This window comes from Manis javanica, chromosome 1, assembly GCF_040802235.1.
Source record: "Manis javanica isolate MJ-LG chromosome 1, MJ_LKY, whole genome shotgun sequence".
Taxonomy (NCBI): Eukaryota; Metazoa; Chordata; class Mammalia; order Pholidota; family Manidae; genus Manis; species Manis javanica.
Window position 1 is genome coordinate 207,892,002 of NC_133156.1, and position 14,447 is coordinate 207,906,448.

At 37.2% G+C, this 14,447-nt stretch overlaps 1 protein-coding gene across 11 annotated transcripts in view; it reads left to right on the forward strand.

The window, feature by feature from the left end:
• The window catches only part of THADA (THADA armadillo repeat containing), a 319,658-nt gene that overhangs the window by 200,503 nt on the left and 104,708 nt on the right, over nucleotides 1-14,447 (forward strand). Inside the window, exon 30 of one of the 11 annotated variants that reach the window (XM_073213851.1) lies at nucleotides 10,184-12,743. The exons of 9 other annotated variants lie outside the window; for them this stretch is intronic. In XM_073213851.1, coding sequence (XP_073069952.1) covers nucleotides 10,184-10,312 — 129 coding nt within the window. In that variant the 3' untranslated portion in view covers nucleotides 10,313-12,743. Of the gene's footprint in view, nucleotides 1-2; nucleotides 10,162-10,183; nucleotides 12,744-14,447 lie in introns of those variants that run through there. One more of the 11 variants, XM_036990828.2, reaches the window with a different exon arrangement.

Consider the following 14,447-nt stretch of genomic DNA (forward strand, 5'->3'; position numbering starts at 1 on the left):
AGGTATTTACCACTGGTATGGACACATTTGTTTAGCTGAGCTCATCAGCATCAAAGCCTACCAAGGAGGAGGTGACAACAGGCATTTAGAAGATGAGAGAATGTGTTTGTCCAGTGGTGATAAAAAACCAACACCTAAGGACAAGTTCCCACAACCATCAGAAATCCAAGATGAGTTGTATATCCTAGGGCCTGGGTTTTATAATCCATCACTGGCTTGGGTAGTAGATATTTAAACAGTGGAAAATGTTAGCACATAAATATAGCAGCTAAAATAACAAGTGATTCCTTAGCACACCAGAAAAGGGAAAAAGATAGTGGACCTTCTTAACAATTAAGTGGCCAAATTGTATATAGAGGCTTAGTAAACAGACCAAAGTGATTTGGTCCATAGTTAGTAAAACAGTTTTCGGTGGAAAAACTGTAAAGGTTTAATTCATTTCTTTCACTAAGGAGTTGGTGTGTTCAGGGTTAAGTTAAAAAAAAGAATCAAAGAGTTTGAAAATAAGAGTCCTTGTAGCAAAAGGTGCACATTCTGATTTTTCTTCTTTTTTCTTCACTTTTATAAGAGCATATTCTTACTGAATATTCTTTAACATAAAGAGGCAAATTATTTACTTCTGAAGGTTCGTCCCTTCCACCCACAAAAAGTGAATACTGTTATTTGTAGATTATGAACAATTAGTAACTACTGTTAATATTTAAGTTAATGCGGGAGGTGAGAATTCTACCATGTGCAAAAAAATGCAAAAATGTTATAATGCAAAAAAATGTTATAATGTACTTTTCAGAAAAAACGTGATAATCTTTTGTAGTGGAATCATTTGTTGAGTTATATTATTACAAGTAAAAACTATATAATTATGCAAATATAAAAATTCTGTTAGCTGTACACTTCATGTTTGGCAATTTAAGTTGTATTTTGATTTTAAAATACCCTTTAATTAAAATCGTGGTCAGGGTTTAAGAATTGTGTTTGATAACTGGGGGAGTTGTATACTTTATTACTATGGAGAGGATGTTCTTTTCTTAACTGTTTCCCCAAAGATTGAAGCTTGTGGTTAATTAAAAACAGGGAGAATATTTTTAAACTCTACCTTCAAATCACTTACATAGACTGTTTGGCACAATTAAGGTTCAACAGCTTGAAAAAGAGTATCTTATGTGCATGATTTTCAGCATTCACTTCAAAGCAGAAATGTAGTATTCATTAATCTTGTTCTTTGATTGTGATGTTAGCTCTTTTGTTACTGTTGAGTTTACCTTGGCCTGAGTGCTGGCAATTAAATGGCAGAGTGAAGATTACTGGAAAACATTAACTTGTTATTGTTAGTTGACATTGTGCTGAGGTTTATGGGAAGTAGAGTTTATAAATAGCCTGGTCTATGCATTGATTTAGAAACCTGTTCAGTTTCAGGGATGAATCTCATCATACAAACCATTCATTGTTTACATTTGAAGCTTTTATTTAACAGAGGATGGGTTCGCCCTTTTGAAAAATGTGATATTGAACATAGCTGTTGTACACCTCCATTGAAACTTTTGCTTTATGTTAACTTTTTGAATAAATTGGCTTTGTATTATTTACTTAGCTTTATTTTTCTGGATATTATGTTAGTGGAAATCTTTCACCTCTAGAAAGGGTCCTAAATTCCTTTCTATTTGATGTAATTCACTTATATTTTAATCTAAAATGCTCTTCATGTTTTGACTGAGTGTGTTCTAAATAAGCATCCTTAAACACGTGCAGCGTTCAACATGAGACTTCTGTTCATGTCTGACGAGTGTTCCAGTATGTCCTTGGCTGAAAGGAAGCCTGCTACTTGAATTTTTATGATGCACTATCACATGCAAATTATTAACTCAGAGGTCTCCCCAGCGTGATGGTGGAAAGAACACAGGGTCAAAGCAGTAATCCTTGAGAGATGAAAGGAAGTTCACTATAAGAACTCTAAGCAGTCAGACAAGGCAAAACAAGTTACTAGAAATCTGGCCAAATTACTGAATAACTGTCTTCCTCTTTCAGGCCAAGAGACAAACCCTAGTTTGCATTCTCATTCTCATTCATTTTATGCTGAGGGAAGGATTGAGTGCTACTCTTGGTAGGCTTCAAGACATGGAGTTTTAGGGGTTTGTTTTTTTTTCTTTTTTTAGTTGGATGGTGTTTTATCCATCAGTCAGTAAGGTTTTAATTGGGTTCCAATTAAATGCTCAATACTGTGCTAATTAAGTACTGGGTGGATCTAAAGCAGTATAAAATCTTCACCAGAATCTTGCAGTATAAATTACCAAGATACAACCAACAAATCTGAAGCAGAAAATTATACAGAATCACAGAATATATTAATTTTAAGTCAAATTACCAGCATGGGTGGAATAGGTAGACTCTTCATAACTAAACCCTAAATAATTTAGGCGATCCGCTGTATGTTGTCAGACCACTGATGATTAGGACACTGACAAAAACAGTAAGGTTTGATAAGCTGTCATACGTTTCCCAAACTTAGCTGACACAAGAGTGACCTCAGGCACTGTTCAGAATACAGGTTCTCAAGCTCCTGTCCTGAAAGCTTTGTGTGTAGATCTGAGGTAGGACCCTAGAAACTGCCTTTTGAATGTGCAACACAGGTTATTATTGTGATCAGGCAAGTTTGGAAAGCATTGGGTTAAAAGTAGAAGAGAGGGATTCAATGTACCAAATTGAGTTAAAATGAAAGACAAAGTAATTCTTGTGTCAGGTCTAGGAGATAGCACAGATTTACACCCCCAGTGATGGGTATTATATATCACGAGGTAATTTGCCCTTGAGGTTAAAGACTATGAAGAGCAGTAAGAAAATCTTGAAATTTCTAAGCTCAGCTATTTAATGGGCAAAAAGCATTCTGGATTTCATTTATCACTTATTTTCTACCCCAAACCTGTTCTGCTCTAGGAAGGGTTCTCCTGGTCATTCATCTGGAGAGCAGGAAAGCAGACAAGAGGAAGAGGAAGCATTTGAAATAGTAGCTTGGCAGATGAGAGGGGAAGACTCTTCCAAGTTTAAAGGGCAGCTGGCAAGACCGCCCAAAGGCAGCAGTGGAGGAAGCAGGAGACTGAGTGAGCTGTTTAGTAACACAATATATTTTAGTCAAGATAAAGGGGCATGAAGTAAGAGTTGTGGGAAACCAGGGCATAGACAACAATAATAATTGTGCATGACACATTTTATAAAGATCAAGAGGTCAGCAGTACACCTTAGCTCTTGGTCCTCATGATATCCTCACCCAGAGAGTTAGAGGGGAGGTTGTTACATTATTTCAGTTTTATAGCTGTTGGAAGAGGAGTCTGTTACAGATAGTGAACTAGAGAAAGACGTAAGAATTAGAGCCAATAGGTTTTCTTGACCAGTGTTAGGCTGAGATAAGAGTCGGGAGGATAAAGAGCAGAAAAGGACTGTCTTGATCTTGAGTTTGAAATTTTGAACAAATTTTAGCACAGGTAAATGAAAAAAAAGTTACCAACAGGTTAAAAAAGTAGTGTGGAGTGGGGATGAGAAAAGGGACTGAAAATGTTGAGAGGGTTTTTAGCTTTGAGCAAAGAGAAAGTAGATATTGTATGGGATCTAGAGTTGGTGGTTTAGCACAAGTATATAAATATAAAACTTCTGTACCTCCTTTAGATGACTTACAAATGCCATACTGATCATAACAGTAGTCTCAACCACATTTTCTCTGGTAAGCATAATACTTTTTTAAATAGCTTGCAGTGGAGAAAGTTTTTAAAAAATTAAACTTTGTCTAAGAACTTAGTCTGTGGTGGTTGGTTTTTTTCCCCTCCACAGTAGCAGAGAGATGGGAAAAGCAGTGGGCACTAGAAAATCAATAAAACAGATCTTTACTATGTGCTCATACATTCTAGTATCTCAGTGTCACTTGATAATTGTTCCTTTGCCTACAGTTAATACAGCCTTACAGCTTTTCTCTAATAGTAGGTATGGCTATTTTTAATTAGCATCTGATGCTAACTTTTTTAAGGATTAGGAGAAATCAAAATGGGGCTCTGGGGGCTTCTAATTAATGCAGGCTCACAGTATCAGTTGGTACTCTAAAGTAAATGTGTAGTTCCCAATAGACGAGGAACTCTGTAATCGGAGAATTTAAAACACATCCCAGAAATAATACCCAGTATAAAATTATAATATTAGATATCGTTGACTGGATTGTAGGGCATCTTAAAAATATTTTTTTAAATTTTAATTGTGATAAAATGCACATAAAGTTTAGCATCTTTACTATTTATAGGTGTTCAGTTCGGTAGTGTTCTTAACACTATTGTTGTATTTACATTGTTGGGCAACCCATTTCCAGAACTTTTTCATCTTGCCAAATTGAAACTTCTTACCCATTAAACAACTCCTTACTTTTTCCTTCCCACAGTCCCTGGCAACTACCATTGTATTCTGTTTCTATGAGTCTGACTTTTCTTGATACCTATATAAGTGAAATAATATAATATCTGTCCTTTTGTGACTGGCTTATTTCTCTTTGCATAATATCCTTAAAGTTCATCCATGTTTTAACCTGTGTAAGAATTTCCTTCCTTTTTAAGGCTGAGTAACACTCCATTATATGTATTTACTACATATGTTTATTTATCCATCTGTCAGTGAACATTTGGTTTGCTACCACCTCTGGCTACTCTGAATAATGTTGCTATGAACAGGGTGTACAAATACCTCTTGGAGGCCCTCCTTCTAATTCTTTTAAATGTATACCCAGAAGTGGAATTGCTGGATCATATGGTAGTTTTGTTTTTATTTTGAGGAACTACAGTACTTTTTTTTCAGTAGAAATGTAGGGAATCTTAATTTCTTGTTTTAGTCAGACAACAAGTTACTTCAAAGGGAACCTTGATGTTTGTTTCTTGGCCTCATTTTCCTTTAATATTAAGTATTGTACATAAACTTACCCTTTCTCATTTGTATTCCTCCACTGTGTTATGGATGTCTCCGCTCTCTACCCACCTGCATACCCCAATCCTACTGAAACTGTTAAATCTCATACGTTTTTCATTGAAATTGGAGATCTGAGAAATAAGAAGACCCCTTGCGGTCATGGAGGGTAGCTGCCAGTTACATGGACATAACTCCAAATCCACTTGACTCTTTATCTGTGACTTTTTCCTAATTAAACTCCACGTTCTTCACAAAATGAGCTTTTCCTTCACCCCACCTTTCTTAGATCTTTCATTAACTGAAACCCTATTCATTTGTGTATAGTTTTCTAGATGGTAATTTTCACTTGTTGATATTTTACTTTTTAAGTGGAACTGATTTTATATCTTATTTAGTAAAATGGCACAGAACTGATTTAACTTGTTGAATCTGTACCATCTTAAGACATAAAAGAGAGAGAGAATCTATCTACAAACTGCCTACTAAAGATCGCCTTTTCTCTCAGTGAGCATGTATCCTGGAGTGAACAGTGAAATGTGAATTGGGAATGTACTGTCTCTTCAGTGTCTCTGGCTGTGCTGAATACCATTCAAAGTAATTTTTACTGTGTACGATGCCCACCTTAGCCACTGGCTTTAGACCTCCCTCTCACAGAGTATGTTACTGTATTGTACTTGTATGCTGTCTCTTCACATAAATCATAAACTCCTGGAAGCAGAGATTAGCATTCCTTGCATCCCCATTGGACCAGGAGACAATCCATTCCTTTCTGAGCAAATGAAAACTCTTTATTCCACCTTTTAGCCAAGCCACAAACCTGGGCTCCCACTGATTTGCAGTCTCAGTAAATGGCACTACCAGTCTTCCAGTTTTTCAAGATGAAACCTGCAGTAAGGTTTTAATTCCTATCTTTTCTTCAGCTTGGTTCTCGATGTCTCTGCTCTCTACCCACCTGCATACTCCAATCCTACTGAAACGGTTAAATCTCATATGTTTTTCATTGAAATTGGAGATCTGAGAAATAAAAAGACCCCATGTGGTCATGGAGGTCCACCAGTATCATCTGCTTCTCTACTGTTAATCTCTGTGCCACTCCCCTTGTCCAAACCACCCTCATCTTTTGCATTCTCATCTCCACCATAACTCTTGCCTTCAGTCTATTCTCTCTGTAGGGCAGAATGACCTTTTTAAAACACAGATGAGATTAACTTAATTCCCTGCCTAAAGCCTGTTAGTCATTTTCCATCACACTTAAAACAACTCCAGACTTCTTAAAGTAGTTTTTTTTTTCCACTATGGCTTTTTTTTTTTGTTTTTTGTTTTTTTGGTTTTTTTTGAGAGGGCATCTCTCGTATTTATTGATCAAATGGTTGTTAACAACAATAAAATTCTGTATAGGGGACTCAATGCACAATCATTAATCAACCCCAAGCCTAGTTCTCAACAGTCTCCAATCTTCTGAAGCATAACGAACAAGTTCTTACATGGTGAGCAAATTCTTAAAGTAGTTTATAAGCACCAAAATGACCAGACCAGCCTGCCTCTACTTCTTCACCTCATGCTGCTTTCCCTTTCATTGAACCCTAACCCCATGAACCTTCCTCTAATTCCAAGGCCTTGTCCTGCCCTAGGGCCCTGGTACATTCTCTCTACTTTACCTCTGCCTGGATGGGTTCAACAAATGTTATATTTGCTGAGTGACTGAATAAGTCAGGAGCTTCCTAAGGACTTAGATTGTGGAACATGGTATTAGAAATTTATGAAAATGGCTAGTGCAGTGGTTCTCAACCTGGGGCCATTTACCCCCACAGGGGACATTTGGTAGTGTTTGAAGATACTACTGGCTGTCATAATTTACAGCATGTCATCAGCATCTAATGGGCACAGGCCAGGGATGCTGGTTAACATCCTGTAATGCACAAGACAGGACCCACAACAAAGAATTACCTGATCTCAAACATCAATAGTGCTGAGGTTGAAAAACCTTCCTTAAGACTAATAACATTTACATTAGGAGAAGTCAGTTTTAATAGCTCTGCTGGGCCTTCAAGTCTATCACATTACATAAAAAGCCTATTTAAATAATACTAGGAAAGTGAATCTTGATTAAAGACTTGTCTCCTGTCCTCAGGGATGTCCCATCTTCCATCCCTACTCCACAAACTTATGAACGAACATTCCCCTATTGGTGAGATTCTTGCTCACTTCCTTATAATGCTAAGATGAACTCAGCCTTTCTATTTGTTCCTCCAATGATAAAGTGACTACTAATTTCCAAAATTGAAGGTATGTCCCTGGATCAGGTAAGAAATTTCCCTCTTCCTCCTCTGCCACTTCAAAGGTTTCTGAGTAAATTCCTTTTTGTGATGGCTAAGATTCTGCCTGTTATGGAGACGTGATTAAGTCTGCTAAGAGTTTACCATTAATTTCAAGAAGATAGGAACAACCCAGTTGCCTTCTTTAAAAATCAGGAATCTGTGGAATTTTAAACACATGCAAACATATGCATATACCTTTCAAATAAGACTACAGTGTAAGACCATAAGGCTTCATTATATTAATAACCAGACATCCATGATGTGAGACTAATGTACACAGGAAGGATGCTTTGTTTCGCTTGAATTAAATGAAAGCAGACTGGCCAGATTCACCCATGAAGTGATCTGGGTGAAAGCTAAAGTATTTTTTAAAGACTTACCTGATTTGGGCCATTCAGGAAATAAGAATGTGCTTACTTAACTTATTTTAAAGTGCTTGCCTCTCTGGGGCAGGACTAAGGAGCCGGAAATTTTATCTCTGGATCAGTGGATTTGTGGAGCGTGCTCTGTTGGAAATAGTATCAAGGATAAACCTCTTGAGAGTCATAACTAATCAATGTAAATCACAAATGTAGGAAATTTAGCTTATGACAAAAAGGGCAAACTTGATAACAAGTACTATACTTCTGCTTCTCAAGGCACCTGAGGGATAATCATTAATTTATCCTTGCTGTACACTTGGTCATTGTTATGAGCTGTAGTAAGATGATAAGTCAGAAAGCACAGTTTCTGAGAAAGTCATCAGAGACCACTGAGGAAAGTATTGCTAAGGAACAACATGGCAACAGGCAGAAGTCCAGTGGCCGGGCAAAAACAACTGCCAAAAACAGAACATAAGCAGGTACCACAAAGGAGGAAAAAGTCCTTAATAATGCAGAACCAGGAGAACATAGGTGCCTCAGGTGATGGACAGGGGCGAGGTGAGTGTGCTTGCTATGGCAATACAGAGAGATGCCTGAAGTACACAGCAAAATTAAAATCACACATGGGGCATGCCTTCCATTAGGAAGGATGATGGATCTTTTTAAAGAGTAATTACAAAGTACTCTTCCTATCAAGTATGTTTTAGACTTCACAGTACACTCATGAAATTAGTTATATCATTAGCTCCATTTTATAGATGAATTAAGGCTCAGAGAGGTTAAATAATTTTCTCAAGGTCACCAGCTGGGTCTTGACAGCAAAGCCAGTGCTCTTATGGTAGGCCAGGGTCTTTCTGCCTCAGCACTATTGATATTTTAGGCAGGATAATCATTGTGAGGGGCTGCCCTGTGTGCTGACGGCTGTGCATGGCTGGCCTCTACCCACTAGAAGCCAGTAGTACCACCTTCCAGATGTGACAACCAGAAATGTTTCTAGACATTGCTTAATGTATCCTGGGAGCAAACTCAGCCCAGATTTAGAACCACTTGTCTGAAGTCCTAAGTTTTTCAATATGAACCTAGTGGGCACCGAGAGGCATGTCCTGCTGTATAGTTACAGTCAGTACCAGACCTGGCTGGGTGGGCTTGTTTATGGGAAAAATCCATGAGAACTTCTCTTTGAAGTTTCCTGTACCTGATTCTCATAGGCTTCCAGCAATTTAGTGAAAGGAGACAGGCTGAAATGGATTATGGATGATTACTTAGAGTCGTTTCATTCAGCCGTTTATTCAACAAATAAACATAATGGCTCCTGGGAGAAAGGTTTCACAGAGGTACCAATGTTTAAGATGGAGTAGGTTTAGAAAGAAGATTATGAGTTTCCTCAAGATTAATTTAGGGGATGATGAAGTCATGTAGATTACATGACATGTTAGTAGGCTGTAGCAGGCTGAGGGCCCACGCCACAGACATATTCCAACCTCCAGGACTTGGATTCATTGGGCATTGTACTTTGGAAGCCGACCCATTTGCAAGCAGTCTCAGTGTTTACTTTCACTATTGAGTTAACTGTTGCCTTGGAAGTACTGTTTATCTCAGCCCACATGGTAATTGCCTTAAATTTAAAATCAAATCAACAAACTTTTGCATTCCAGTAAGGCTCTGTAGGAGATAAAACGACATGGTTTACATAAAAAGATAAATAGCAATCATGGCAACATATCTTAGGTGCCGAATGAGTGGTTCAGATAATAAATACTATGGGATGAGAGGATGGAGAGATTGCGGCGACCTAGAATTGTCAGAGAGAACTTCACAGAGGGCACTGATGAACTGAGCCTTAATGGATAAGTAGTAATAATATGAACTCTCTATAAAACGAGGGATCACACCTTGATTAACTCACATGGCATCCCATGTAATAAAGTACCTTTTAGATGATGATTTGAATGCCATTAGTCTCATTTTAAATATATATATTCATAACTCATAAGCGAAGGGGTTTTTTGGTCAGTCTCAGGGATTAGAGGTTAATAAGGATTGTTTCCACTGATCCTTGGCATTGGTTAGACCTCTCTCTGAACAAACGTGACCTCACTGGAAGCTGGGCTCAAGATTTGGAGAGACCCTACTATGGCCTGCCTCTGTGACTCTAGACATCACACACCCTCATCAGGATTGTGGGAGGCACAGTTATCAATAAAGGCTACAGAAGCTTTTGCTTCTGAAGACAGTGTCTGGTTTATTCCACAAACCCCAACCATTCAGTAGGCTTTTATAATTCTGCATAAAATGGGTGCAACAGATGTTCCTCACTGCTGGAGGTGTTGAATGGCAAAGGAACAAACAAACTGGGGAGGGGGAGAGGGGCAACCACCCAAATCTCCATTCCTAGGGGTTTAGAGGAGTCATTTTTTTCCTTCCTCCATGTGAAAATATAAACAGTTGCTTTATAAACAGTTGTCACTTTTTTGACTTACAAAGATTCACAGTCTTTTCCTTTTGTTTACTTTGATGACCTTTGAAATAAGCTGCAACCCAAAGAGTAAAAAAAATTTTTTCCATCTTCAGTTTTCACAAAGAGGAGCCTCTGTGACGCAGCATGCGGGAAGCCCGCAGACTCCTGATGCGGGCTCCAGCCCAGTGCCAGGTCTGTGGAATATTTTGTCCCCAATTCCCTCACTGGGCAGCTCGGAGTAATGTGCATTACCAGCCTGAAGACCAGGTGCTGAAAGCCAAATCATTTTCTGTGAGTCAGACTCCTTAAAGACAAATTTTACAGCTGCTCTAAAATCTGGGTAATGCAAATTAATATAACTTTACAGTTCCTTTGGCCTTGTTTGTTGAAGAGACAAACTGGAGATACTGCTGCAGCTCTCAAGAATGTTTCTCAGCTCTCCTGCCGCCAGCCCTCTCTACCCTCAGTGGATCCCTTCTCTGACCTGGTCTTCCACCCACATTGGGCACAAATCTGAAAAGTCACAGGGGAGGGGTCTAGAGGAGCCTTGGAAGAGTAGTAACATCTTCACTTTTGTCTTCTGAAAAGTTCCTTTTCTTTAATTTCTGTGTCTTAGTGAAAATTGCCACATAGCCACCTTTCCCAATGTGAATTTTCATATTGAGTATGGAGTTAGACAACACATGATAAAAAGAGTATTATTTATTTAGCTTTTGTTTTTTGTGATTCCACAAATACTGCATTTTTCCTTTGTGGTGATAAGACAATTTTGTATCTTGTGGTGGTTATACAAATCCATGTAAATAATGGCATATAAAAAATAATATTGAATGGCAAAGGAACAAACAAGCTGTGAGGGGGAGGGGCGACCACCCAAATGTCCATTCCTAGGGGTTTAGAGGAATCATTTTTTTCCTTCCTCCATGTGAAAATATAAACAGTTGCTTTATAAACAGTTGTCACTTTTTTGACTTACAAAGATTCACAGTCTTTTGCCCTTGCACATACACACACAATAATGAATACTTGTAAAAAATGGCAAAAACTGAATAAACATATAGTTTAGTTAACAGTAATGTGCCTGTGTCCGTTTTCTGGTTTTGATACAGTACTACAGTTACATAAAATATCACAGTTGGGGGAAGCTAAGCATATACCACCTCTACTATTTTTCAGCTTGTTATAAGGCTATAATTTCAAAATAAAAAGTTAAAGAAGTAATGCATTCTTACTGTAAACCTTTCTGAATTACAGAAATAGGCAACATTGAGTGTAAAACTCCCTGCCCCCACTGTTAATAATTAGGCATCAATAAAAATAGAATCATACTAATTTTTGCAGCTTACTTTTTCACTTCCCAGTATTCTTGGAGATATTTTCATGTCAGTCCATATAAATTTGTAACACCCTTTTAATGACTGTATATGATGGGATATTTGGAGGAATATCCCATAATTTTTTCAACTTTTCATTTCTTGACCTGTTTGTCAAGATGGTTATTTCTAAAGTTTCTTAGTATAATTAGTGCTGCTGAAGATCATCCTTGGACATCTTTGCCCATATCTCTAAGTGTTCCTATGAAATAAATTCCTAGAATGAAGAATGTGCATGTTTTCCATTTTGATAACATTTGTATAGAATACATCGTATGTACAACAACATGGCCCTGCTGGTTACCCCCCAGAATGATTGTTGACAATTTATACTCCCACCAGTGATGAATGTGTCTGTTTACTTACCCATCTAATGATGGGTCCTACCCATTTGTTAAAAATTTTGTGCAAATCAATTTTTTAAATTAACTATTTTAATTGCACTATCTTAAGCATTAATGAAATTAAACATTTCTTCATATGTTTATTAGCTATTAGTATTTCATTTCTGAATTGCTTGTTTATATTCTTTGCTAAATATTTGCAGTTCCCAAAGTGTATGCCAAAGCACTGTGGGATAATTTTAAATTTTGGGAGAAGACACTTGACATCTGTGAGATATTATGTGAACCACTGGCTTCAAGTAATTTACAGTTATTAAACATTAGCTGACACTACATTCCTTTTGAATATTCCTTTGTATATCTTTGCAAAGTTGAGTCTTTGATCATTGCTGTGATAAAAAGCAAATACTGTAAGGAAGTCAATGTGAAACAGGAATGAGGGTGGTAGAGTCCAATGATTCCAAGGCTTGGGAAGTTATGAAGTATTCAACAGGCGCACACATCCCTTTAGTAATTTGTGCTTATTGCAGAATAAAATCAAAATACTTTTTCTTTCAACTTAGGTGTATTATTTTTTCAAACAGTTCCTAAGTTGTTAGGGCATAAATACTTACTAGGTTGTTTGGATCTAACTACATAATAAATAGAACTATTCTATATTTCTTTTGGCCTAGAGGCACCATGAAAAAATTATTGAGGTGTACGGGTGCTATGAATGGAGAAAGTTTGTAATTCATTCCATATTTTATTGAATTACTTTAAGTTTTGTTACTGATTTCCACTTTGTTCCTTAGAGGAATTAGCAAATATTTTGTCCTTGATTTGTCTTTTCTTTTGAATATTACTAGTAGTTTTTGCAATACAAAAGTTCTCAGTTTTTATGTTGACATATTTACACCATTTTTATATTCATGGTTTTGTGTTCATTCTTAGAAAGCCCATTTTTACCTGAAGATTATGAAACATTTTCCTGTTTTCTTCTCACATTTTTATAGTTCCTTTTTTTTTTTTTCCTTTACATTTGGTTAGTTTCTCCATCCGGTGTTTATTTCACTGCAAGGTTTTGGGTAGGAATCCAACCATATTGTTTCCGAAAGACCTGGTTGATTGTCTTAATACCACTTGTTGAGTAAATCAGATTTTCACTATTCTTTAAATACTTTTTCAGACAAGAAAATGTCACTTGTATCTTCTATTGAGTTTCCAGTGGATTTAATTCTGTACCATCCATTCTCTATCTCTCTTATTTATTGTTTTCCACCTTGAATTTTAGTTAGTTATATACAGATCTTATTTCTTGCACTAGATCATAAACTCTTTTTATACTGATTTTATTTCTATGTCCTACAACTGTTTTCTCTTTCCTTTCATCTCTCCCTCTCTGAATCTTTTTATGAAACTTTTGTTATAGAAAAATTTAAATATACACAATTGTAAAAAGAATAATATAATGAATCCCATTTACCCATCACTCAGCTTCAACAATTATTGACTCATGACTAATTTTGTTACATTTATTCCACCAACTTCGCTGCTTATGTATTGCTTTAAAGTTAACTGTCTTGACTGAACAAATAATCTGTATTATTCTTCATTAATCAGTTTTGCTACATCAGAGAATACCTTACTGATCTCAGTTTTGTCTTTAAGGAAACTCAGTAGTTGAAGATCCAGATATATAGAAAAGATAAATTATCAAGTATAATTAAAGCTTCTCCTAAAGAATTTAAGCTGGTTTATTTTACAATTAAATAATTTCTAACTTAAAACATTTTATGCATAGATTTTCAGAAATGTTGTCTGTGCTCTGAAGTTAGGAACTCTTTAGTTAGAAAAGATAGTGTGTCAATGTTTAGCAAATTGTTAATTCTTTGTATGCAAGCTTTTGTTTGTATGTTGAGTTACGGTTGAATACCTTTGACATCACTTCCCAAACCTCTCTTACTCAAGAGCTCAGGGCTCTTGACACTTCTCCTGGGTGACAGGATCCCTAAAAGCAGTGTAACATTTGGAGCCCCACTCCAGAGATGATCCGAGACAAATGTATACTCACTCTCTTGGTAATACTGAACATTTCCCCCCACCCCATTGTATGGGGAGAGTTTAGAAGGTAGCTTTTAGTGCCCCAGCTGCTGCTGTGGATATCGGTTCTGCTCCTGCCACCCCTGGTAAGGGGGTGTGGTGGGATTCTAGATCAATAAATGCTCTATTTATTGACCCCCTCTCCACCGCTACATATCCTTGGGGCCCCAGGAGCTATGAAGAACAGGACACAGTTCTTTCCTTCAAAGAGCTATATACCCCAGGAAAGGAAATTGTGGATTGATAAGCATGTTGACAGGATTTTAAAAGTTAAAAAAAAAATCAAGTGAAATATACTGAACAGGAAAAGAGTAGTCTCAGTTGGGGTGGGGGAAGTGGCAGTTGATGAAAGCTGAGGGAGGCTTTATGGGGGAGGTGGTGTTTCAGCTGGGCCTTGCTGTATGAATGGAATTTCAAAAGGCAGAGTGGAGAAGGAGGGGAGAGAAATGGAAGAAACATCCTGGACAGAAAAGTATGTGTAAGTTGTCAGGAATGGGAAATCGTCCCATAGGGCCACAGAATAAGTATATGAAGTGGAGGAAGTAGGAGGTGAAACTAAAAAGGTCGGTTAAGCTTTT